Raw genomic sequence first — 27,901 nt, 5'->3', positions numbered from 1 at the left:
TAACCCAAAGTTCTTGGGTATTACAGTGTTCCTAAGAATTCTCCTAAGATTTAGAATTAGATTACGTTCTCTACTTTTTAGGACTAGATTACTTACCTTATATCTAGGACTAGATTACAATAATAATTTAAATATACAACAAATAGATAAAAAACAAAATAGATAAAAAAAAGGTAAAAAGATAAAATCCTATCTCTATCTTGATTCTCGGCCGTCTCTTATCTTCATCGCTTCTTAATCTCATTTCAACACTCCTCTCAAGTTGGGGAGTAGATATCAATCATACCTAGCTTGTTGATTATGGCTTCAAATTGGGTATTTGGCAAACCTTTTGTAAGAATATCAGCTACTTGATGGTTGGAAGGAATATATGAAATCTTCAATAAACCACTATCCAATTTTTCCTTTAGGAAATGCCTATCAATTTCAATATGCTTGGTTTTTTCATGTTGCATCAGGTTGTAGGCTATACTTATAGTTGACTGATTATCTCCTAAGAGTTCAATAGGCCTTTGTATTGGAATTTTCAAATCTTCTAGGATAATCTTTACCCATAAGAGTTTGCTCCTGGGAATACATAGTATCTGGATGTAGATCTTCGATCAACCAGAGAACCACCATAATCAATATCTGTATAGCCTTGAAGTTTTAAGTCTGTTCCTGGAGTGAATAAGATCCCTTTTCCGGGCGTAGCTTTAAGATAGCATAAAATCTTCCTTATTGCTATCATATGTTCTTCATTGGGATCATGCATAAACTGGTTGACAACAAGCGATATGTCAAGCCTAATATGTGATAGATATATTAATAGCATTGAAATCTCCCTTTGTCCACTTCTTGACCACCCTTATTAGCTTGTAATTTTGTATTGGGATCAACCGGTGTCGTTCCTCATTTTCCTCCTAATAGCCCTGTTTCATCAAGCAAATCCAAGACAAATTTTCGTTGTGATAGAAAAATATCTTCCTTTGAGTGTGCTACTTCTATACCTAAGAAGTATCGTAATTAGCCGAGGTCTTTGATTTCAAATTCCCGAGCTAAGTTTTGTTTGAGACAACCTTGCTCAATTGTGTCATTCCCTGTCACCACAATATCATCCACATAGATAAGTAAAGCTGTTACATTCTCTTATGTTTGATAAATAGGGTGTGGTCTCCTTAGCTTTGGTGGTATCCCATAGAAAGCATGGCCTTTGAAAATCTTCCAAACCATGCACAAGGGGACTGTTTGAGTCCATATAGGGTTTTCTTGAGTTTACAAACTTGATTCTTCCCATCTCCTTCATGTTTAAAGCCTGGAGGGATTTCCATAAAAATCTCTTCCTCTAAATCTCCGTGTAAGAAGGCATTTTTTACATCAAATTATTGCAATTTCCATCCAAATTTAGTTTTCAATGCTATGAGAATTCTCATCGTAGTCATTCTGGCCACATGAGCAAAAGTTTCTAAATAATCAATACCATAAGACTGAGTATAACCCTTGGCCACTAGGCGGGCGTTATACTTGTCAAGAGTTCCATCGGCCTTGTATTTGACATAAATCCATTTACAGCCCACTGGTTTTGTATTCCTTGGTCTAGGAACTAACTCCCAGGTTTGGTTCCTTTCCGGTGCATCCATTTCTTCTAACATGGCCTTTTTCCAGTTATGATCTTTCACAGCTTCTTCTACTGATTTGGGAATAGCAATTTCATTCAATGATGTTAGGAAGCTTTGATGTTAAGGGGGATACACGATTGTATGATAGATAAGAAGCTAATGGATGTTTGGTGCAAGTTCTAACACATTTTCGGATGGCAATTGGGAGGTCCAAGTCTAGGAGTTCTGGTTGAGGTTGGGAGATACCGGAGGTGGTGGCTGAGTCCTTGCTTGGTGTAATTTCAAGGCTTAGATGTGCTTGGTTGTAGTTCTTCAATGGGTTGCCTTCTCTTGTACACATAAGGAGAAGCTTTATATCTTATAGGAGAACTGAGACTCGAGTGAACTTGTTCCGTAGGATGATCGGTTGGTAAGGGTTGAGGTGTCATAATAGGGCTGGTATCTTGGGGAGGAAGACCCTAATCGGCTGCTCTTGTTTCGAGACTAGTATTTAGAAACTCCAGTCCATATCTACAGGTTTGATATTTGCTGGACTTGCTAGAATGGGAGCAAAATAGGGCTGAGATTCACTGAATGCGACATCTTTTGAAACATAGAACTTTTGGGTGTTTGGGTGGTAGCATTTATACCCTTTTTGTGTTGGAGAATATCCAAGGAAGATGCACTTAAGAGTCCTAGGGTCCAACTTGTCTCTATGGATTTTGAGTCTGTGAACAAAACATAACATCTAAACACTCTTAAGGGTAACTGAGTATGAAGATTGAGATCTGGAAAAATGAAGTTAAACATTGGAAAGGACTTTGACCATTGAGAACCCTAGATGGTACCCTATTAATGACATAAGTAGCAGTCAACATTGCTTCGCCCCAAAAATATTTTGGCGCATGATGATGATGAAGTAAGGTTCGGGTGACATTGAGAAGATGACGCATCTTTCTCTTTGCCACCCCATTTTGTTAGGGTGTATCAATACAAGATGACTTGTGTGATACCCTCTTGTTGGAAATAATTGTGCAAATGAGTGTTAAAATAATCCTTTGCATTATCTGTTCTAAACCTTTTTATAGTAGTCCCAAATTGGGTTTGAATCATTTTGCAAAATGTGATCAACACGGACCCAATAGCAGCCTTATCTTTTAGAAGAAATACCCAACACATTCGAGTGTAATCATCGATAAACGTAATAAATCATTTTGCCGTAGAACAATTGGGTATTCTGGACAATTCCCAAACATTAGAATGAATCAAGTAGAATGGTTTTGAAGATAACTTGTTACTAATTGGAGACGACACTCGATGATGTTTAGCAACAATGCATTCATCACACCTAAGACTACTAGGATCTAAAGAATTAAATGAATCTGGAAATAATTGTTTTAACACTCTAAATGGAGGATGACCTAGTCTAAAATGGTGTAACCATATAGAAGATAAGTTAAAGGCTGACTGGGAGGAAGAAGAAAAAGTCAGAAGTTGCTGCTATCTCCTTGTAGAACAATCATTCTCCCCATCCAAGATATAGAGCCCATTTCGAACTTTAGCCACACGAATCATTTGCCCCGTTTCCTTGTCTTGAAACTTACACATTGAAGGTGAGAAAACAACCAAACAGTCAAGATTTTGGGTTAGTTTCTGTATAGAGATTAAGTTGGTAGTTAGAGATGGAACATAAAGAACTTGTTCAAGGGAAAACTGAGAGTTTAATGATACTTTCTTTTACCTAAGATGGGGACAGTTGTTCCATTTGCAATCATGATATGTTTGGTAGGCTCAAGGGGGTCATAGGTCACAAAACAATGAATATTAGAGGACATGTGGTTGGTAGCCCCTGAATCAAGGACCCAACTGCTATTCTTACCATTTTTAGAAGCTGAAAAAACTGTATTGGAAGGGAAGTTACCTTGGGAATTGAAGTTACCTTGGGAATTACCTTGATGGGCTAAGGAGTAGGTTCCTCCATCTTGAAATGTCTGGAGAGAAAGGCCTTTAGCTTACCTAACTCCTCAGTATTAAGTTGGGTAAAATTAGCTTTCTCTTTTCCTTTATCAGCCTCTTCTTCTTGTTCCTTGTTAACAGGAATTTCATGTTCTTGAAGCCTCCAATCCTGCTCAAGACTGTCTCCTTCCCATACAGTTTAAAGTATGTTTCCCTAGTGTGGTAGGACTTTTTGCAAAAGCTACACCATTGTGAATCTCGATTAGTACTAGGGCTGTGGCTCTAGAAACCCGATCCTGATCTACTGGGGTTCTGAAACCTTGATTTTCCAACTTTATTTCCTTTGCCTTCTTGCTTGTTGATCACTAGGGCTGATCCCCGGTGGTATGCTTAATTAGCATAACATATATTCGATTTTCGTCACTCTTTACAATTGCGAAAACCTCATTTAGATATGAGAGTTTGTCCTTACCAAGAATTTGCACCCTTACTTGGTCGAAATCAGGATTGAGTCCAGCTAGGAACTCAACAATCCGGTCTCGCTCAATTATTTGATTGAGTGTTGCAGCATCTTCTTGGCATACCATCTTGATGGGCTGATATTGGTCAAGTTCCAACCATAATCCTCTCATCAAGTTGTAGCAATCCGTGATTGTGAGTTGGATTTGTTTGGTAGATGTGATCTTTGTTTTGACTAAAAAGATCATGGAAGCATCTTGGATTTTGGAGTATGTTTGCTATGCTGTCTCCCATACGGCTTTGGCTGTGCTTAAGAACATAAAGTTCCTACTAATTTCTGGTTGCATAGTGCCCCATAACCAAGACATGATGCGAGAATCATCTATGTCCCAGGCTATGTAAGTTGAATCCGTTTCCATAGGAGGGTTTCTAGTTAGATGGTTACCCTTCCTACAGCCTTTAAGAAGAGTCTTCACTAATTGGGCTCATTGGAGGTAATTCTTTCTGTCCAACTTATAAGATGGATGGACAATAGGTAATTCAGAGGCGAGAGGAACTTCACTAGTTACTGGAGAGTGATCTGGCTGGTGTCCTTCCATTAGATTTGTCTCACTGGTTGTAGGATTTGGACTTGTTGCATCTGATAATTTTTCCATCACAATTTGAGGAAGGGTAAAATCTTGAACTGCTGCAGGCTACCAAAGGCTCTCGGAACTACAGGCTAGTGAGTAAAATAAAGGCACTTGGGTGAGAACAAATCAGACCAAGAACTGTGCAATGAAGGCAGAACCGACTGGTGGATCAGGCTGTGTGATGAAGGCAGAAACAAGGAAGGAACTGTGTGATGAATTCACTAGGGCTACAACGTATCAAGCTAGGACTGAAGCTCTGATACCATGTGGGAAAAGGAAATGGTATTCTTTGTTATTTTATTGATGTAAATAACATAATTTATACAAGAGTGTTCCTAAGAATTCTCCTAAGATTTAGAACTAGATTGCATTCCGTACCTTTTAGGACTAGATTACTTACCTTATATCTAAGACTAGATTACAACAATTTAAATATACAACAAATAAATAAAAAAAGGTAAAAAGATAAAATCCTATCTCTATCTTGATTCTCGGCCGTCTCTTATCTTCCCCGCTTCTTAATCTCGTTCCAACATATTCTTCTGATATCTCCCTCATTTCTTCTGATTTTCCCCTTTCTTCTTGTTCTATTTCCCTTGGATTCTTCCATCTTCCTATCAAAACCCTAGGTAAACCCTAGGTTCATGACAGTTTTCTTTGATCTTCTTTCCCATCTTTTGATACAAATTTCCCCCATTTCATCCATTATGGAACTTACCAATATGATTTGAAAATAATATGTTTAAAGATCATTAAAACCAGGAGTAGCAGCAAGTTTTCTGCAAAGAGGCACTGGTTAAAGCAAATAGGAAATAAAGCATCTACGTGAGAGAATATAGCCAAGAACATACCACCGGCTAGAATATGCTCTAATTTTGGTGCGATTCCTATGGCCAATGATTGATATATTCTTTCATGATTCCCTGGAAGGTTGCAACCAAAAATTAATGGTCTTGGAGCCGTAATAAGATTATTTGCATTATTATTTTTAGTTCTGCACATCATTGTCATGTTTGATAGCATCTGAACACCCAGATGTTAGTAAAATGCAGGTATTCTTTACCAATATCATTAGTGGAAGTCCTTGGTAAAATCTTTTGTTTGCAAAAGTTTATATGGTAAACCAAAATCCCCCCCCCCCACAAAAAAAAAAAACAAACAATGAAGACCATATTTACCAAGTTCACTCCTCTCCCCTTGGAATTGTGATTTTGATTGTAGTTTTTTGGCAACCCTAGACGATGAGGAACGTGATCCAATCCCCAAGAATAGGGATCTAGCTGTGTATGAACTCAACAAAAACAATTTAAAATCAGGGAGGAAACTCAAAGGTAGAATGGTATAGAAATGGAATTATTCTAATTTATAGAGTATATGTTAGGCATATTCTTCTTTCCTTTTTTTTATTATTCTTTCCTTTCATACTATACTCTTCCTCTATGAAAACAAGAGAGGAATCAATGTATCAATGAGATAGAAAATAGAGAAGAACATTTTCTCCATGTCCCTTGTTTATATGGTATTAGAGTAGGAATTAGGGATTAAATCATAGTTGTTCACTGTGAAACCCTAGGCAGCCCGTCAATCACAGCCAGTCCTTGTGAAATCCTACGCAACCTTTCATCCCTCTCCCATATCCCAAGAATCGGCCATCGTTGACCAAGATTTGACCTCGGTCGTTGTTGCCGTTGTGTCCTAAGGCGGTCTCGCTCCATCCACGCCACTGCCACTGCCACTGCCTAGCCCTAAGGCCACGACCGCTCCAGCCGTGCCATCGTTGTTGCCTCGCCCTAAGGCTGCTGTTGCTCTAACACTGGCCGCCGCTTCTCTTATCAAGCCATTGTCGTCAGATCCTCGTGCCCAGATCTGACCGTTTTTCGTTAGATTCGACCGTTTTCCGTCAGATTTGGCCATTGCCTTCCCTAGGCTGCACTGCCCAAAACCGGCAGCCATTACCTTACATCGGCCTCTGTCGTCCAGATCCACAGGCCACTGCTGCCTCTCTATCAATCGTTGTCCCTCAATCCAGCAATTGCTGCCTCCCTAAATAGGCCATCGATGTCCAGATCTGCAGGCGACCTTTGCCTCACAATTGGTCGACGCCATCTAGATCGGCCACTGTTGTCGCTTAGGTCTGGCCATCATCCAATTTTGGCAGCTATTGCCCAACCCTAGTTAAATGTTCAATGCATAAATTGTAAAAAACATAGAAAAGAATTCAAAGAAAATAAAAGAAAACAAACTAGCTTCTATAATATCAAAGCATCAATCAGGCTTTTGTTTCTTAATATCAATCAGTCATGCCCTATGTGCGGCACAGCTGAAGAGTCTTTGAGACATCTTTTCTTTCAATGCCATGTTAGTTCGAACATTTGGAGCTTGATCAGGGCTTGGCTAGGCCTTTCCCGCACAATGTCAACACTGTCAAGGGCATTAAAGTGTGTTCACAGACAAGCCAGAGGGTCTTCTTGGCAAAGTTGTGTTAAAAGGATGGCTTTGGCAGCCACGGTCTACCACATTTGGGTTGCTAGAAATCAGAGCGTTTTTGATAATTTAAAACCTTGTAGTGAGAGTATTTCATATAGGATTAAAACTTTGTATACAAAGTTATGTTTTCTTTGTATCCCCATGTTTTGATCCAGTATGAGACTCTTCTTCAGGGGCTTTAGTTTTGTTGCCTCTGTTGTCCCAGGTATGCCCGGTGTATACTGTACATTTTGATCTTTATATATATATTTACATTTGATAAAAAAAAAAAAAAAAAAAGCATCAATCAACTAATTTTGACTTGAGAGTAACCATAAAACGTAGCATGAACTGAAATAACAAACCAATTAAGCCTACCCCTTGTACCACAAAATTAACATACTAGTGTACCCCGTGCCTATTCTCGTACTAAACCCTAAACCTTAAACCCTAAACCCAAAATGTACCATGTTCCTGGTAATATGATGAAGACTGCTGCTATCTGCTCCAACATCAAGCAACATCATGTCTCACTGAATTAAGAATGATTAATTGGTGCACTTTAAGGAGCTTGATTTAGTTTTGGCTGATTTCATTCTATAATTTATACATTCATGATTGTATTGAACTGCATGCCTCTTCAAATACTCTTGTTACAGATTATAGTTTCCTCAATACCATTTTAGCTGGAGGAATTCTGAAGGAAACCTCACAAATGCATTGGTTTTTGTGGCAGGTTATGGATACACTTCAGCGCTGTATATATAGTCACTGTCTTTATCTGTTGTCTTCTTTATTATGTAAGTCATAACTTTGTCCACTTGTTTCTCATGGTGTCCAATTCATTAGTTTAACATGATTGTACTACTCCCAACAATGTTACCTTTGAAAAGGATTTGATTACCTTCAAATTTTTTTGCCACTATTATGCAATAACACTTTCATTATTTTTATGGCTTGGATGATTTGTTACTTTTACCTTCAATTGTTTAACATGGTTATACTACCCCCATGTTACCTTTGACAAGGATTTGACTACCTTCAAACTTTTGTGCTACTATCGTGATAGTTATTGCATTATATTCGTGATTAGTTGATTTATTAGTTCCATCTTTAAAAGTTTCAGGACCCTCTTTGTCAAACAATAACTTTAGATACTAATGAGCCATAAAGGTGTTGAATTGCTGCTGAATCGTATTTATTTTGTGTAGGAATATCGATATATATCTTCAAAGAGGGTTACTTATTTCCATTCCTCGAAACCTCAGCCACATCAATTTACCATTTTGGTTCGCAGTATCCCTGTCTCTGTTGGGATCAGTGTCAGTGACAGTGTCGAGAGATTTTTCACTCAATATCATCCTTCTACATATCTGTCACATGTGGTGGTTCACCGAACAGGCAAAATTCGAAATCTCATTGTAAGTTTTTGTATGCATTTTGTGGAATTCTTTGCCTTCCAGATATGCTAATGCTGTTTTTGTTCATTCTGGGTTAGTTCTTTTTGAAAAATCACATTCCATTCTTATAATATGATTTAGCATCTCGACTCTTTTTCTTTTTTTCGTGTTACTTGTTTTTCTCTTGACATTTATACGTTGAGTGATGATTTGCTCAAATAGCTTCCTCCTGTTCTTTAATTTAATTTATTTTAGTTATTACTGTTGTTATCTTTATGTATCTGGGTTCCTTTTAGTACTGTTAAATGATTTGTTACTCAGCAATTAACTCTAGTGATTTGGCATTTTGATAAGTCATATTTCGATTTATTTGATGTGGACGTAGTTTGTGCACCATTAATAAGTCCACAACTTACCAAACAAACCAAAACAACTCATGTGTAGACAGTTTTGATTTTCCATTTTGTCTTGGCTGCACATAACCATACCAGAAGTAAAATCCAAACCTGAGTGAGGAAGACAGTTTCTTTTTAAGATCTTCTAGGAGACGGATATACAAAGAGCTAGATTAATTGAGTTTCTTGATCTGATACCGGGCTTAAATTAAATTTGTCTACTTGTAGTTGTTTTCAACAGCAAGGGGTCATGGCCAAGAGGAAAACTTTGGCATCTTTGGAAGAAGTCTAGGCTTTTCTATTTGTATGCTTGTAGCAGATACATTCATTCGGAGATGGTTCACATTTGAGGCATGGCAATCCTATAGATGATGACTGTGCCAGCATACATGTTATATTGACTGAACTTTTTACTGACCAATATTATCTATTTAGGAAAGTTTATAGAAAGTCCTTAAGAGAACCCAGTAACTACATCTGTTGCCCCGGTTGGCAATTGTTGTCATGATAGTTTTTCGTGTGGAGTGTTGTTGAGCAATTGACGTTCTTGCTTAACAGCTAAAGATAAATAAAAGAGAAAAAGATCTCCATTCTTGCTACTTTATAGCACAATACTGCCATTAATTGAAGAGTCAAGTGGATAAGCATATTCTTTTATGATAGGCCCCAACATTCGCCTTATATTGAAAAAATAAAAAAAAAACATTGAGCTCACATTGGATCCACCAGGCCATAATACCTTGATTTGTAACAATCCCACTTTCTATAATGATTATACCTGAATTCCTGTGGGATTATGTTGTTCTTACAATTGCCTATCTCATTCTTCACATGCCTTTTTGTGTCCAATGGTTCTCGTGTTATTTTTTCTGGGTTGTGATATCATGTATTCTGTGTACCCTTCATCTAGATAAATGAAGAATTGGGTTATATGGTGAAAATGACCTGGGATTGCGAATACAAAGCTATATGGTTAAATGCTATGAAGCACGAACATGGACACAAGGACATGAGAGATGGGACCCGAATACACGACACTTTTCAAAAAAGTAGGATACGACATAGTTGAGATATGTTAATTAATAAAATATATATATTTTTTATAATTTTAAAGCATAAAAAAGTATCAAAAGATTCAAAGCTATATTTCGAACTCACAAATATGCATTTAAAATTCATTAGCCAAAATTCCGTATGAATAACTCTAATCTAATTAGCAATCAACTTAAATTCTAGTCATCTTGGTCCCTCACAATCCAGTTGATGTTCAAAGAGCTGGAGAATAGAAGCTTGAAAGTTATGAAAATTGAACAGTGGGATAACAACATTGTTGGAAGAAGATAGAGAGAAGAAAGAAGAAGATCAATAGGCCGAATGGATAAAGATCAAGATATTGTGAAGAGATCAGAACAAAATCAAACTAAAAGATAAAGAAGAATAAGGATAAAGTAGCCTCGAAATCAGATAAAGATATCCAAGTTCTTGCTAATCCAAATCTATAAATAGTTAGCTAAAATTTGTTGCAATCTATTCTTGTAAATTAGGAAAGGTTTTTGGAGTTTTTTGTATATAAGTCATCCTAGATCAATGAGACACTCACGGTAGAATGTTTTCCAATTCCCCTAACTAGTTGTTTCATGGTATTAGAGCCACGTTCTGGTGGCACCTGATTTCTTGTTTCCTACTACATATAGGATTCTTAAGTCCATGATATGGCTAAAAACCAATCAGCTAGTGAGACTTCCTCTACTAATCCTCTTCCAATGAAGAATACTCAAGTTCCAATTGTTCCAACAGCCCTTGAAAGTAATTCTCTCCAGATCACTCAACACAACTTGAATGGAACAAACTTTAGAGAATGGTCTCAATCAGTCATACTGGTATCTTGAGGAAAGGGAAAGGTCGGCTATCTAGCAGGAGCAATTTCAAAGCCTAGCCTTGAGTCAACAACCTATGGCATATGGGAGGCAGAGAATGCCATTGTTATGGCTTGGTTGGTCAATTCCATGGAACCAAAGATCGGAAGGACCTACGTATTCTACAAGACAACCAGTGAAATTTGGAAAGTTGTCCAAGAGATCTATTCAGACCTGGAGAATACAACCCAATGTTTCTAGATCCGGTCAATCATTCGAACGACAAGGCAAGGTACTAATTTAGTCACTGAATACTACAATACTCTAACTGAATTGTGGCAGGAGGTGGACTTATTTTATGAGATTACATGGGGGTGTTATGAGGATGGAAGAAAATATGACAAGATGGTAGAAAAAGAGAGTATTTGACTTCCTACATGGCCTAAACTCGGATCTAGATGAAGTAAGAGGCAAATTACTTGGGATTGTTGGAAAAAGAAACCGGTATTCCCTTATGATTTTATTGATGTCAATAATAAAATTTATACAAGAGTTTCTCAAGAATTCTCCTATATTTTAGGACTAGATTACATTCCTACTTTATAGGACTAGATTACTTACCTTCTATCTAGGACTAGATTACATCAATTTAAATACAATAAGAAGATAAAACACAAAGATAAATACAAAAGATAAAAGAATAAAACATAAAACAACCTATCTCTAAACATAAAACAACCTATCTCTATCTTGATCTCGGCTACCTCCTTGCTGTTATATCTTTGGATATTTTAACACTCTCCCTCAAGCTGGTGAATGGATGTCTTTCATTCCCAGCTTGCTTACTAGTTCCTCAAATTTCTTAATCGGCAATCCTTTAGTGAGAAGATCTGCTACCTGTTGATTAGTTGAAACATAGGAGATTTGCAGCAGCTTGGATTCTAGTTTTTCTTTAATGAAATGCTTGTCAATCTCAATGTGCTTGGTTTGGTCGTGTTGTACCGGATTATGAGCAATGTTGATTGCTGATTGATTGTCGGATAGAAGCTCAAGAGGATATTGTATTTTAATCTTCAAATCTTCTAGGATAATTTTCAGCCACAAGAGTTCACACACACCAAGAGCCATAGCTCTGAATTCTATCTCAGCACTTGACCGTGCTACTACTCCCCAAGATACCAAATTTCCTCCTAGGAACATATAGTACCCAGTTGTGGAACGTCTATCAACTAAAGAACCTCCACAATCAGCATCCACGTACCCTTGAACTTTTAGAATAGCTCCTGGTGCAAAAAGAATGCCTTTGCCTGGTGTAGCTTTTAAATAATGAAGAATTTTCCTTACTGCTTGCATGTGTTCCTCATTGGGGCTATGCATGAATTGACTTACTAGCCTTACTCCAAATGCTATGTCCAGCCTAGTATGTGAGAGATATATCAGTTTCCCTACCAACCTTTGGAACTGCCCTTTATCTATTGCTTCTCCAGAGTAATTTTCTCGTAGCTTGATGTTTGGATCTACTGGAACCTGAGCTCCCTTTCCTCTTAGTAGTCCAGTTTCAGTCAATAAGTCAAGAGTGTACTTGCGTTGAGATAGGTAGATTCCCTTTTGAGAATAGGCCACCTCAATGCCTAAGAAATACTTTAGCCTTCCAAGGTCTTTAATCTCAAATTCCTTAGCAAGATTTTGTTTTAGCCCTTCTTGCTCAGCTTCATCATTTCCTGTCACAACAATGTCATCAACATAAACTAATAGAGCAGTTACCTTATCTTTTGTGTGTTTGATGAAGAGGGTGTGGTCCCCTCGACTTTGCTGGTATCCCATTTTATGTATTGCTGTAGAAAATCGCCCAAACCAAGCACGTGGAGACTGTTTAAGTCCATATAATGCCTTCTTCAATCTACACACTTGCCCTTCTTTGTTATGAGAAAATCCAGGAGGTAATTCCATGAGTACTTCTTCCTCTAAATTCCCATGCAAGAATGCATTTTTAACATCTAGTTGTTGTAGTTTCTACCCCAAATTTGCTGTTAATGATATGAGAACTCGAACTATTGTCATCTTTGCTACTGGGGAAAAAGTCTCAAGATAATCAATCCCATAGGATTGAGTATAACCCTTGGCCACTAGCCTTGCCTTGTATCTCTCAAGAGTACCATCAGCTTTGTATCTTAAATTAAATACCCATCTGTAGCCCACTCCTTTAAGTCCCTTGGGTTGAGTTACCTCCTCCCAAGTTTGATTCTTGTGCAAGGCTCTCATCTCTTCTAACACAGCTTCTTTCCAATTTGGATCCTTTAGTGCCTCCTCCACTGATTTTGGAATAACACTAGCATCTAGGGTTGTTAGGAAGCTTCTGTAGATAGGAGAAAGGTGATGGTAGGATAGAAAATTTGCTACGGGATGTTTGGTGCATGTTCGGACCCCTTTCCGGATGGCAATAGGAAGGTCTAGATCTGGGAATTCTGATTCTATTTGGCTGGTATGTTGCTCTTCAAATATGTGTTCTTCCACTCTTGAATTAGGGGCTGCAATTGGTGTGGGCTGAAGATCATCATTAGGCTGTCGTCTTTTATACATATAGGGTGAGCCTTTGTATCGATTGGTACAAATAAGTTGCTGGTTTGTTGATTCAGTGTTATTTGATGGGAAAGGCTTAGGGAAATGGTGGATAGAATCACTGGTTGAAATAGGGGTTTTTAAAATGAAATTATCCATAGTTTCTGGTTGAGTATGCTCCCCCTTAGGCTGAGAATCAAAAAAGGATTAGGGACTCAATGAAGGTGACATCCTTAGAAATATAGACTTTCCGAGAGATAGGATCATAACACTTGTATCCTTTTTGGGTTGGAGAATACCCTGTGAAGACACATCTTTTTGCTCTAGGATCTAGCTTGTCTCGGTGGACCTTAGGTATGTGAACAAAACATACACATCCAAAAACTTTGAGAGGCAATGGAGAATGCAGTTTCAGGTCTGGGAAGAACTTGGTTAGACTTTGGAAAGGACTTTGATTGTTAAGAATCTTGGATGAGACCCTATTAATGACATAAGTAGCTGTCAAGATTGCCTCCCCCCATAGATATTTAGGAATATTATGATAATGAAGAAGGGTTTGAGTGACATTAAGAAGATGCCTCATCTTCCTCTCGGCCACTCCATTTTGTTGTGGAGTGTCGATGCATGACGATTCATGGACAATTCCTTCGTTTTGGAAGAAGAGATGTAAGTGAGTATTGAAATAATCCCTTGCATTATCTGTCCTAAATTTTTGAATTTGAGTTCCAAATTGTGTGTGAATCATTTTGCAAAAATAAGGGAGAATAGTCCCAATACTAGCCTTATCCTTTAATAGGAAAACCCAACACATTCTAGTACAATCATCTATGAATGAGATGAACCACTTGGCTCCCAACTGATTTGAAATTGTTGAAGGACCCCAAACATATGAATGAATCAAAGCAAAAGGTCTAGATGATAGTTTATTGCTAATTGAATAAGAGGTTCTATGATGTTTGGCCATAGCACACACATCACACTGAAAAATACTAGGATCAAGAGTTTTAAATAAAGTAAGAAACATTTCCTTCACTAAACTAAAAGGAGGATGACCTAGGCGAAGATGATGAAGCAAAATGGTAGCTCGGTCAGAGGTTGTTTTCTGGGTTGAGTAGGCTGCTTGCAACTGATCTTTAGGCTTAGTGCTCCTCCCTTGTAAGATATACAACCCATGTTGCTCTTTAGCCACACCAATCGTCCTCCCTGTGTCCATGTCCTAAAATTTACACACATATGGAGAGAAAACAACATTGTAATTGAGGTCTTGAGTGAGTTGTTTTATGGAGATAAGGCTTAGGGTTAAATCTGGTACATGAAGTCCATTCCAGCACCAGTACCAGTTCCAACATCCGGCCTTTCTTCCTTTTCTGCTTCTCCCTCTTGTTCTTTGTTTGAAAGGTAGCTTTGAGGGTAATTTTGTGGAGAACCTTGAGTTCTTATATTCTTGAATCCACCAAGTCTGTTGAGGACTGCTTCCTTCCCATGCAACTTGAAGCAGGTCTCCTTAGTGTGCCTCGACTTATTACAGAAGGTGCACCGCTGCCTTTCTCGTCCAGACTTATTCCGGTTTGTTGACTGCTTCCATGATTTGTTGCTGGAAAGGAGTGTTGATCCTTCCATATTAGATCCACCAAGCATGGCTCCTCTCTATTTTCTTCACTTCTAACAATAGCAAACACCTCATTTAGGCTATGTAATTTATCTTTATCGAGAATTTGAACCTGTACCTGATCGAACTCAGGATTTAAGCCAGCTAGCAACTCTACCATCTGGTCTCTTTCAAGAATTCGATTGAGGGCAGCAGTATCCGCATGGCACACCATCTTTATAGCTTGGTATTGATCAAGCTCTAACCATAGGCCTAGGATCAGATTATAATACTCTGTGACTGTTAATTGGCCTTGCTTTGAACCATTGATCTTTGTTTTGACATCAAAGATTACGGATGCATCCTTGGCCTTCGAGTAAGTCCGATAAATAGTCTCCCAAACTTCTTGGGCTGTACTAAGGAACATAAAGTTCCTGCTGATATCTGGTTGTATTGTGCTCCATAGCCACGACATGATGTGGGAGTCTTCCACATCCCATGTACTGAAGCCTAGCTAAGTTTCTGGTGGAGGATTCCCAATTAGGTGAGTGCTCTTTCCTCGGCCCTTAAGAAGGGTTTTGATCAGCTGCGACAATTGAAGAAAATTCCTACCATCTAGGCGGTATGATTGGTGAACACTTGGTAGTTCGCTGGCAAGAGGAGGTTGATCCACTGGAACTGTTTCACCAGTGATGATAGTTGGTGAAGAAGACGGATTTGCTGATGTTTTTGACATGGTTATGAAGGGAGAGCAGAATGATGAATGGTTTAGATGGCTAGAACCCAAAAAACGGGCGCTATTAAGGCACGAGCAATGAAGGCGCTAAAAAAAAAGGATTGTGCAATGAAGGCATTGATCTCTAGAAGAACAGGCTTGGATTGGCAAGCTCTAATACCATGTTGAAAAAAGGAACCGGTATTCCCTTATGATTTTATTGATGTCAATAATAAAATTTATACAAGAGTTTCCTAAGAATTCTCCTATATTTTAGGACTAGATTACATTCTACTTTATAGGACTACATTACTTGCTTCTATCTAGGACTAGATTACATCAATTTAAATACAATAAGAAGATAAAACACAAAGATAAATACAAAAGATAAAAGGATAAAACATAAAACAACCTATTTCTATCTTGGTCTCGGCTGCCTCCTTACTGTTATAACAACAACAACATATCCAGCCTTTATCCCACCATGTGGGGTCGGCTACATGAATTCTAGACTTCCATGTATTTCTGTCTTTTGTCATATCCTCATTTAGATCCATATATTTCATATCAAATTTTAATGTCTCTCCCAAAGTCTTCTTGGGTCTACCTCTATCTCTTTTTGTGACTAATTGTTCCATTTCATCAACTCTCCTCACAGGAGCGTCTCTTAGTCTCCTTCTCACATGACCAAACCATCTTAGTCTAGTTTCTCTCATCTTCTCCTCGATTGGCACTACTCTTACCTTATTACGAATAACTTCATTTCTAATTTTATCATTTCTTGTATGTCCGCACATCCATCTTAACATCCTCATCTCCGCTACACTCGACTTTTGCTCATGCTGGTATTTGACTACCCAACATTCCGAGCCATACAGCAAGACTGGTCTTATAGTTGTCCTATAAAATTTTCCTTTCAATTTTAATGGGATTTTACCATCACATAACACCCCCGATGCATTTCTCCATTTTAGCCAACCTGCCTTAATTCTATGTGCGACATTCTCGTGGATTTCTCCATCTTTTTGAATCACTGATCCCAAATATCGAAAATGGTCTTTTCTTTGTAAGATTTGGTCTTCTAATTTTATTATAACATCATCCACTCTTGCATTTTTACTAAATTTGCATTCCATATATTCTGTTTTCTTTCTACTTAATTTAAATCCCTTAGATTCTAAATTGTTTCTCCACAACTCAATCTTAGTGTTCACTCTTTCTTTTGTTTCATCCACCAACACTATGTCGTCTGCAAATAGCATATACCATGGCACATCTGTCTGAATATCTTTAGTGAGTTCATCCATTACTAGGGCAAATAAGTATGGGTTTAGTGCAGAACCTTGATGCAGTCCTATTGTAGTTGTAAATGGTTCAGTATCCCCTCCGCATGTTCTGACCCTTGTCTCTACACCATGATACATGTCCTTAAGGGCTTGTATATAGGCTATTTTGACTCCTTTCTTCTCTAAAACCCTCCATAATACTTCTCTAGGGACCCTATCATAAGCCTTTTCTAGATCTATAAACACCATATGTAGGTCCTTCTGATGATCTCGATACATTTCCATTAGACGCCTCAGTAAATATATAGCTTCCATTGTTGACCTACTAGACATGAAACCAAACTGATTTTCTAACACCTTTGTTTCATTTCTGAGCCTCTGCTCTATTACTCTCTCCCAGAGTTTCATGGTATGACTCATTATTAACTTAATTCCTCTATAATTTTCACAGTTTTGAACATCTCCTTTGTTCTTGTATATAGGAACCAAAGTACTCTCTCTTCACTCATCTGACATATTTTTTGATTTAAGGATGGTGTTAAATAGTTGCGTTAGCCAGGAGATGCCCTCTTCTCCCATGCATTTCCATGCTTCTATTGGTATATTATCTGGTCCCACTGCCTTATGATTTTTCATCTTTTTTAATGCTTGTCTTATTTCATTTGAACTTATGCGTCGATAGAATGTGTAGCTCACATTCCCTTCGGAGTTACTAAGATGTCCCAACCTAACTCTTGTGTCACCACCATCATTGAATAATTTTGTGAAATACTCCTTCCATCTCTCCTTAATCGCTCCCTCATTTACTAAAACATTTTGATTGTCATCTTTTATGCATTTCACTTGATTTAAATCCCGTGTTTTTCTTTCTCTTGCTTTAGCTAATTTATATATATTCCTTTCTCCATCTTTTGTATCAAGTCGTTTATATAGATTCTCATATGCTTTTGACCTTGCTTCACTAACAGCTCTTTTTGCTGCATTTTTTGCTTCTTTATAATTTTTTTGATTTTCTTCATTGTTGCATTGATATACCGCCTTATAGCAAGTTTTCTTATTTTTAATTTTCAGTTGTACCTCTTCATTCCATCACCAAGACTCCTTAAGGTTAGGGGCTCTACCATTTGCCTCCTTACTGTTATATCTTTGGATATTTTAATATGGATAAAGCTTTTTCCATCCATGAGAGAAGCTTTTGCAGAAGTAAGACGAGAAGAGATCAGGAAGAAAGTGATGTTACCTGCATCAGGGCATTCTAAGAATGAGGTATACACACAAACCTCAACCCTGAATATTTCAGTAGTGAAATTACCTACCACAGCTAAAGGGGAGTCTCAAAAGGATAAACAGTAGTGTGACCACTACAATAAGCATTACCATACTAGGGAAACTTGCTAGAAGATCCATGGAAAGCTAGCAAATTGGAAGCCCAAGAATCAACGGAAGGGAGGTCAATCTACATAGATGGTAGGGGTTGAAAAAGGAAATCCAACCAATTTCACCTTAACAGTTGATAAATTGGAGATTTTGCAGCAACTACTAAGTCAAACTAAGGTGAATAAGTCTGAAACTGCAGACAACCCTAATTCGGTGGTATCCTTGGCAAAACAAGTAATGCTAAATAGTCTTTACTCTTTGAAAAAATTTCTACAAGCTATTGGATCATAGACATAGGAGCATCAGGCCACATGACAGGTTCTCTTGTGATGATGTCTAATTATGAACCCTGTGATCAAGGTATTATTGCTTTATTGCTGATGGTACAACATCCTTGGCTCAAGTAAAAGGGACAACCTGTGTAGCAGGCTTAACCTTAAAATCAGTACTATGTGTACCTGATTTAAGATGTAACTTGCTACCGGTAAGTAAATTAACCAAGAAAGGGGCTGTTTGGTGACATTTTTCCAATCTCATTGTGTTTTTCAGGACCTATTCTCGAGTAAGATGATTGGCAGTTCTAAGGAGAATGAGGACTTTATCAAACTCCCAGATTTGATCATCCTACTAGATTTAGGTCATCTATTTAAACCTCTTTGTCTATTAGTTCAGAATCTAAAATAATGTTATGGCATCAATGGTTAGGACATCCTAGCTTTGAGTATCTTAGGGTCCTGTATCCTTTTATTTCTAGTAATAAAATCCAGGATTTTTATTGCGAACATTGTATGCTTACAAAACAAACCAAAAGCTCTCATCCTAATCATATCGATAAACGTTCGAAACCATTTCACTTGGTTCATAGAGACATTTGGGGACCGACCAAGACTGCCAATCTAACTAACACTTAATGGTTCATCATATTCATAGATAACCATACAAGAGTTAGTTGGGTATTCCTATTGAAAGACAAATCTGAAGCCTAACTTGTTTTCAAAAGATTTCATCAAATGGTACACAATGTCTTTCAATCATCAATTCATTTATTGAGATTTGATAATGGCCGATAATATTTTTCAAATGAATTCAATCAGTACCTAATTGAGCATGGTATCATTCACCAAAGCTCATGTCCTTATAACCTCCAACAAAATGGGGTAGCTGAAAGAAAAAAGCACCACCTTCTTGAGAGTACAAGGGCCCTAATGTTCACTCATTCAGTCCCAAATGCCTATTGGGGAGAATCTATCCTTACAGCTGCTTATTTTATCAATCGACTTCCCTAAAAAATTTTGGAGTTTAAAACTCCCTTAAATGTCTTCCTTAAATTTTTCCCTTGTTGTACCTGAGTTCTAAACTTCCTTTCTCCTAAGGTTTTTGGATGTACTATTTTTGTACACAAAAACCAACCTATACACTCAAAATTGGACCCTAAAGCACTCAAGTGCATCTTTGTTGGCTGTTCTCCTACTCATCAAGGATATAAATGCTATAATCCTACCACCTGGAAATTTATTGTGTCTTGTAATGTCTCTCTTATCGAGCATCAACAATTTTTTTAGAATAATTCTCTGCAAGGGGACATCTCTAATACAAAGCATTATTGGGACCCAATTATGCCTATTCTTGTTTGCTCCTCTCCTATTTCTCCTTTTACTTCCTTACCTGCACCTATCCCTAATTCTAAACCATCTCATTCTATGCCTGAATTCAATTTAGATCCTATTTCTCCTGTCCAAAGCCATCAAGGGGGAGAGAATAAGAACACTCAAATTTAGGAGGATGATTAGGTTCTAAATAAACCACCATTGATGGTTTATTCCAGAAGGTCTCATAGTCCTTAGCCAACCACATTATCTAATTTGGAGATAAGTCCAGATAAGGGGGCTAGAAGAGATGCTGAGGCACTAAACAAGTTGGAAGACAAAGGAGGTAACGAAGAGGATGATTTAGATATCCCAATTGCTTTAAGGAAAGGGGTAAGATCTTGCCCAAAACACCCTATTTCAAATCATCTGGCGTACTCAAAATTATCTCCTCAGTTCAGATCATTTACTGTCAGCATTGATGGTGATGTTATTGCTAGAGACATTTATCATGCTCTATAGGATGAAAAGTGGAAGGCAACAGTCATGGAAGAAATGCAAGCCTTATAAAGAAATGATACTTGGGAAGTTGTAAGGCTACCTGATGGAAAGAAGACTGCAGGCAGCAAGTGGGATCTCCAATTTTGGAAATGAAAAACTAGGTTGATGAGGAGCAACCTGGGTTCCTGTCTCCTCTCCATCATGTTCTCCGCTACTACCACTGGATTTGCCTGAAATTTCGAGGCATCATCTGCTCGAGAGGCTGGTCTATGTCTAGGTAAGATTGGGTCAGATCTCTCTCTAGGAGGGAAGTCTGGAGAGAGTCTTATCAGTTGTTGGCTTGTGAACATTCTTACAAACATCTGCATCTACCTCCTTCAGTTGGTTATGTTGATCCTAACTATCTTCTCTCCATCGATCCATGGCTCCTTTGATCTGCCTTTCCACAACTGTCTCCATGAAAGTTTCTATGCCTCCCATCCTAATTTGCATATCAGTGACCGCTATCGTGACCTGTTGCAATTGCGCCTCCTTCTACTTCATACGTGAATTTTGGAATTGATTGCCTCCTGAAATCGTGCTTTGATATCAAAATGTTGGAATCAAATTCTAACAATGGGCAATTCTCCTAGATCGTAGAACAATTTAGGGAAATTGGGGAAGAGAAACAGAGGAGGAATTGAGAGGGAAGGGAAAGAGAGAGAGAGAGAATTGTATTAATAATTCTTCAAAAGATGATGTGGGGGCAGTATCAGTCTCTCTTTTATATTGATCCGTCTCTCCCATAGGCGCCTAGGGCCACTTGCCCAATTACAACATAGTTTGATTTTAAAACAATTTGAAAATTAGGCCTAATTGCCGAACTAACCTTCCTGCTTATTAATATTCTGACCAATTACAATTCTACCCTTGTTGATCTTTATTCCCGTGACATATTGTACCAAGCTATGAGGGAACCTAGTTACATGGAGAAGCAATAAACAATAGGTTGTTGCTTGTAGCAATGCAGAAGCTATAGAGCCATTGCTTAAGGGAGTTGTGAGGTGATTTGGATGGAAAGATTGATGAAGGATCTATGCCTGTATCCTCTCCTAAACAACTCTATAGTGACAACTAATTGGCTATAAACATTGTGAACAATCCAGTACAACACGACCGGATGAAATATGTCAGAATTGATAGGCATTTTGTGAAACAAGAGATAGAAAGAGGAGACATAAGCCTTACTTATGTTCCTACTGAAGATCAAGAAGCAAATATTTTGACTAAGGCAATGCATAAACAGGGGTTTGAATTACTTAGTGGCAAGCCGGGAATTATGGATATCTATTCACCATCTTGAGGGAGAGTGTTGGAAGAAGATAGAGATAAGGAAGAACAAGATTGATAGGCCAAATGGATAAAGATCAAGATATTGTGAAGAGATCAGAGCAAAATCAAACTAAAAGATAAAGAAGAATAAGGATAAAGCAGCCTCGAAATCAGAAAGATATCCAAGTTCTTGCTAATCCAAATCTATAAATAGTTAGCTAAAAGTTGTTGTAATCTGTTGGAAGGATATAAGGAAGAAAGAGTAGTTCGGGAATGTTGATAAAGATGATAATTGATATTCAATCCAAGAATAAGGATAAATCAGTCTAAAATTTGAATACTGGCAAGTCTTAATCTGTAAAGTAGTTAGCTAAAATTGTTGTAATCCACTCCTACAAAATAGGAGAATAGATAGGAGATTTTATAGCAGAATTTTTAGGAATTTTTTTGTATATTATTTCCAGAGTTCAATGAATCATTCAAGGTGGAATGTTTTCATAATTCTATACGTAATTCTTTCATAATATATTCCTATAAATTAGGAAAGTTTTTAGGAGTTTTTTGTATATAAGTCATCCTAGATCGATGAGACATTGACGATGGAATGTTTTCCAATTCACCTAACTAATTGTTTCAAACATAATCATGCAATTACTGGGTCGTAAAACTAAAGAGTAAAAAAGAAAACCCTTACATTTTAATCTTAAAAGTGTCCTCATAAGGGACATACTATGCATTTTCCCTCCTGTGTCTTAAAAATTTTTAAGAAAGTGTCAGTGTGTCTAACACACCAGTGACACTGGTAATGAAACCCCTAGAAAGTGTGTCTACTTTATAGGTTGAAGGCAACGTTTCACATGTACACTTTTACATTCAAGATAGATATTTCCATAGGTAAATATCATTTTTGGTCTGTCAATTGTACATAACTTAATATGCTTTATGGTCTTGTATTATGATTGCATTGGTTCTATAACCATTGAAGTTTCCTGCCACTAACGATTGATTTGGTTTAACGGAATGGAATTATTCCCTTAGAGGTCATAGATTTTGTGAAGAAATGAGATTTTTCTATATTGATTTGCTAACTATACATGCAACATATATACATATATATATGTATATATATATATAGAAGGAGGAGATCCAATCATATCACCAACTATAAACTAAAGGAGATGGAGAAATAAAGTTTTCTATTTTCAGTATATCTTGAATACACTAATTCCTCTTTTTTCTTATAGAGGAAGAATGAGTACAACATAGTAGGAAAGAACAAAAAAGGAAATAAGAATATACATAATATTCCTACCATATACTGTAACGGCCCGCCTCCCGGAGCCACTGCTAGTATAGAGGATCCGTAAGAGGGTCATTACTAAATTGATATCGAACAATAACACAACTACACCTCATATACAACCCTTATTAAAATCATATTCTTTTTTTTTTTTATTTTATAACATCTCATAATCATCTTTACAAAACCATTCATCATTTGGGCCCATCTAGGCTTACATAACATACGTTAATCTCAAAAACGTAAACATTAACCTTAACAATAGGCACAATGACACCCAAGATCTAGTTTTAGGAGAGCTCTACACTTGCTACCATGACACGACGGCCTGGACCCAAACCTCGCTGAACGTACCTACTATCATAAGCGTTTCTCTTACCTAGAATGATGGAAAGCAAATGTGAGTTGCGAGACTCAGCAAGCTCATGAAAGGAACGCTATAGGTTAAAGATAGGACTCTTCCCATGACACCCCATGCAATTTATGCCAATGCAACCACACCATGTCATGAGCCATAAGTACCTTACTTCTAGTTGCATAACATAAAATTAACTGCACATAAGGAACTAGAGGCCCACATAAGTCACACATTGGCTCCCAGGTTCCGCATACAAACCTGTTGCAGCCTAACATAGGCTACCATTTCATCATTCTCTTGGACCTGCCTTTTCCTAACATGGTCGGCTTTTCCTGACATTCAACATTTAGCTTTTCTTGATACTCGTTACATGCTCTTCCTGATACCCATCATACCCTCATATGTTCTTCCTGTCATACATCACATAATCATATACTTTCGCGATCTTGGTCTTCCCTCGGGCCAACCCCGAGCTAATATCTAAGCCGAGCCGAAGCTCACCGAGTCAGTACTCCCGACACCTGGCACGGTACTCCCGTCCAGAATAACAGTAACAATAGAACCATGCAATGCAACACATAAGAAATGCAATGGCTTTTGTAGCATAAACGTGATGACAAGGCCCCCATAAACCAAGTATCAGGCCCTACTACGCCCACATAGGAATACACACATGCGGCATGCTCTAAATGCATATGCTCACCTAGGATACCCAAGTTGGCTCTTAGACCAACCGGGTCATGCAAATGTTCACACATCTCATCACACACAAAGCATGTCCCCACGTGAATGCAACCCAGCCCCCTGTAGCACACACATCATGATATGCACAAACCAAGGCGGGAATTTGGAGTACCAGCTCTTCTGGTCGTCTAGCGCTTATTGTAACAACCGATGACTGGCACCCATACATCCAGCCATCAACTGCCACGACCCACGGTCGACAGTCAGTGGTTTTGTACCCATACCCTTAGACACATTTACTGACACTATTAACTTTATATCTTCTAAACTTAACATTACATAACATTTCTCCATAACTCTTCATGTACATAATCCCATGAACATCATAATGCCATTCTCATTCTCATCCCTTATAAACATGGAAATGAACCACCTACTTGTCCATTTAAACTCTTTAACATAACCCCATAAATCATACCGACTCTTCTAAGAACCTAACCCATCAGGTTCGGCATCATTCCCAAGGAAAATGAAGCGATACAAAGCTCCGTAACGGTCAAAATGAAAGACACTAATATATCTTTGCTTAACTTATTTCATCAACAATAACCTCATTAATAACATATAAATCATAGGGTGGTTGCCACGCGGAGTATTATTATTAATGCGTGAAACCGAGTCAAGGTGAGGAAGGGTTTAGAGTACAAGAAATCTCGAAAACTTTCACGGGAAATAAATAATGCGAGGAGATGGTTAGGAGCTTGCCTGAAACCAGCTGATTCCTGCCTCTTTTATGCTCCCGTTGCGAAGTAAAATGTTTTCCTAACAATTAATACAGCCGTGACTTAGATTAATTAATTCTAACCGCGTAAATGTATAATCTAACCGTACAAAATGATTAATACTAGCTTCTCTACTTACCTGACTGATTTAAACCACAATAAAACTTGATTAAAACCCCAATTTCTCCTCCATCTCCACCATTTCCAGCATTGGTTTGCGTTTCTTCTTCTTTGTAATTACACCTCATTGTTGCTGCCTCATTTGCTAAAGAAATCGGCCAAAAATTGGCCAAAACGGAAGGCAAAGGACGCGGCCACGTGGCAACCGCTGGGCCGCGCACGCAGCCACCGCCTTTGGGGCCGAAACGACGTCGTTTCGGTCCCCCCTTGGCTGATTAAAATCAGCAAAATCCCCCAGCGCGCGCACAACCTCAACCAAGAATTGATCCCACGCCCCCTGCATGCACACGCGCACGCGTAACCGCTCGGCTGCCACTCACCTTTAACCATTATACGCCTCCCACTATATTTAATGTGACCCTCAAAAACCTCCAAAAATGCCACTCACGCCCCCACACTTCTTTTATTTCTTATTACACTTACACCCCAACTTTCCAGAAATTCACCTAAACAATTTTATTTTAATATTTCCTTATTTCCATAAATATTCCCAAATAATTTATTTCCTATTGTCTCAAACAACATTAATTATTATTTTCTCTTAATTCCTCAAATATTTCTTAATGACTTCAAACACCAAAATTTAATAATCAATATTTATCTCTAAATTTCAGGATATTACATATACTCTATCAATCAAGGAGGTGATTTGGGATATCAATTACACAGATTGGAGATGATTCCCATTAGTCAAAAAGGGAAGTTAGCTTCTTTCCATTTCTACGCTCCCCCTTAAGCTGGCTTGAAGATATCTTCCATGGCACGCTTGCGCACTAATTTTTCAAATTGATTTTTGCATAACCCCTTTGTAAGAACATTGGTGACACTTGGATCAACTATTGGATTGTAGGGCATACAGATTACCCCATTGTCAATTCTCCTTAATAAAGTACTTATCCACTTCTACATGCTTAGTCTTGTCTTGGAGTACCGGATTGTAGGTAATGAAAATCACAGCTATAATATCACAGTAATCCTTAGTCGGTAAGGAAACGGAGACCCTTAAGTCTTCTAGTAACCTCGTTATCTACATAACCTCACAAATCTTGTGGGCTACTTAATGAAATTCAGCTTCAGCACTACTTTTGACCATCATGTTTTGTTTCTTGCTCCTGCAAGTGACAAGATTACCTCCCACAAAGGTGCAGTAGCCTGACGTAGATCTTCTATCAGTAACACTACCTACCTAGTCTGCATCTGTACAAGGTTCTAGGTGAAGATGTCCTCGTTTTTTGAAGAGCAAACCTTTTTTAGGTGTTCCCTTTAAGTACCTTAGAATTCTATAAGTAGTTTCAAAGTGATGTGAACCTGGTGAGTGCATAAATTGGCTTACTACACTTATTGCAAATGCTATATCAGGTCGAGTGTGGGATAGATAGATAAGTCTGCCCACGAGTCTTTGGTATTTCTCCATTTCTACCACATCTTTAGCCCTGACAGGTTGTAACTTCAAGTTAGGTTTGATGGGAGTTTCATCTATCTTACACCTGAGCATTCTTGTTTCATTGAGTAAATTCAGGACATACTTACGTTGATTGACAAAGATTCCCTCCTTAGATCTTGCAAATTTCATCCCAAGACTTTTGGGGTCCCAAGTCCTTGATCTCAAATTCATATGCTAGTTTCCTCTTAAGCTCTCCAATCTCTCCCCTATCATCACCAATCATTATTATATCATCCACATAAACAATTAAAATAGCCCTCTTACCGTCTCTAGAGTGCTTGAAGAACATTGTGTGGTCAGTTTGGCTCTGAGTATAACCATAGCTTTTCACTACCTTTCCAAACCTTTCAAACCACGCTCTTGGGGTTTTTTTCAAACCATACAAGGATTTTTTTAATCAGCATACCTTGTTGGTACTGAGGCTCTTCTCAAATCCAAGTGGAAGGTCTATCAACACTTCTTTCTCCAAATCGCCGTTTAGGAAGACATTCTTTACATCGAGTTGGTGTTGAGGCCAATCAAAATTCACTGCGAGAGATAGGAGGACTCGAATAGAGTTTGTCTTTGCCACTGGAGCAAAGGTCTCTTTATAGTCGATGCCTTATGTTTGGGTGAACCCCTTGGCAACAAGTCTTGCCTTGTACCTTTCTATGCTTCCATATGCCTTACATTTTACAGGGAAGACCCGGTTATAACCCACAATTGTTTTTCCTCTCGGTAGCTCCCCAATCTCTCTAGTTCCATTCTTTTCAAGAGCATTCATCTCCTCCTTTACCGCTAAATTCCAATATGGGTCACCTAGCTTGAATAGTTCTTGGAACATGCAAGTTAGAAATATTGGAAAGAAAGGCTTTATGGTGATTAGATATTTTCTGGTATGACAAGTATTTCGCAATCAGGTGTTTGGTACAAGATCTTTCTCATTTTCTAGTAGCAATAGGGACATCAAGATCGGATAAGTCAAATAAGAAAGAATCTGAAGGAGTGAGTTTAGAGTTACCCTGAGAAGAAGAAAGACCATCATTTGGAGATGCCGTTTGTTCAATTGTTGGAGGAGTATTCAGATTGATAGTTTTCTTTTGAGTTTGCCTTCTCATATGAAACTGAAGCTCCGATTTTGGATTGTTTTGATTCGTTTGTAGTAATTCTCCCCTTGGTTCCAATCCCATCCTGCTAGGTACCTATGAACTAAACACATCTTGTTCCTTTATTTTTTAACATCTGTTTCCTCGAATTGTTTATCAGAGTGGAGTGAGGTGTCAATCATGGTTGGAAGAAGATCATGGATTTTTAAAAAAGTATCGTCCTCAACATGAAGTTTCAAAAAATTATCTTCTTCCACAATATTCTCCCCATGAAGATGATTTTTTGAAAAAAAAGGTTGAGTCTCGAGAAAAGATACCTCCATACTTAGATGAGTTTTTTTGTCACAAAATTAAAGCACTTATATCCTTTTTTTTATTAAAGCACTTATATGTAGTTACAACAT

At 38.0% G+C, this 27,901-nt stretch overlaps 1 protein-coding gene across 9 annotated transcripts in view; it reads left to right on the top strand.

Moving 5' to 3' along the window:
* Nucleotides 1-27,901, top strand: part of LOC127797436 (CSC1-like protein At1g69450) — a 144,146-nt gene that overhangs the window by 40,414 nt on the left and 75,831 nt on the right. For 7 of the 9 annotated variants that reach the window (XM_052330342.1, XM_052330340.1, XM_052330338.1 and 4 more), the window contains 3 exons: nt 7,827-7,890; nt 8,302-8,511; nt 17,961-18,155. In XM_052330342.1, coding sequence (XP_052186302.1) covers nt 7,827-7,890; nt 8,302-8,511; nt 17,961-18,155 — 469 coding nt within the window. The remainder of the gene's footprint in view (nt 1-7,826; nt 7,891-8,301; nt 8,512-17,960; nt 18,156-27,901) is intronic. The other 2 variants (XM_052330341.1, XM_052330339.1) reach the window with 1 other exon arrangement.

Source organism: Diospyros lotus, chromosome 3 (assembly GCF_014633365.1).
Source record: "Diospyros lotus cultivar Yz01 chromosome 3, ASM1463336v1, whole genome shotgun sequence".
Classification (NCBI taxonomy): domain Eukaryota; kingdom Viridiplantae; phylum Streptophyta; class Magnoliopsida; order Ericales; family Ebenaceae; genus Diospyros; species Diospyros lotus.
Note: the sequence above shows the minus strand (reverse complement) of the source record. Positions and strands in the feature narration are given on the sequence as shown.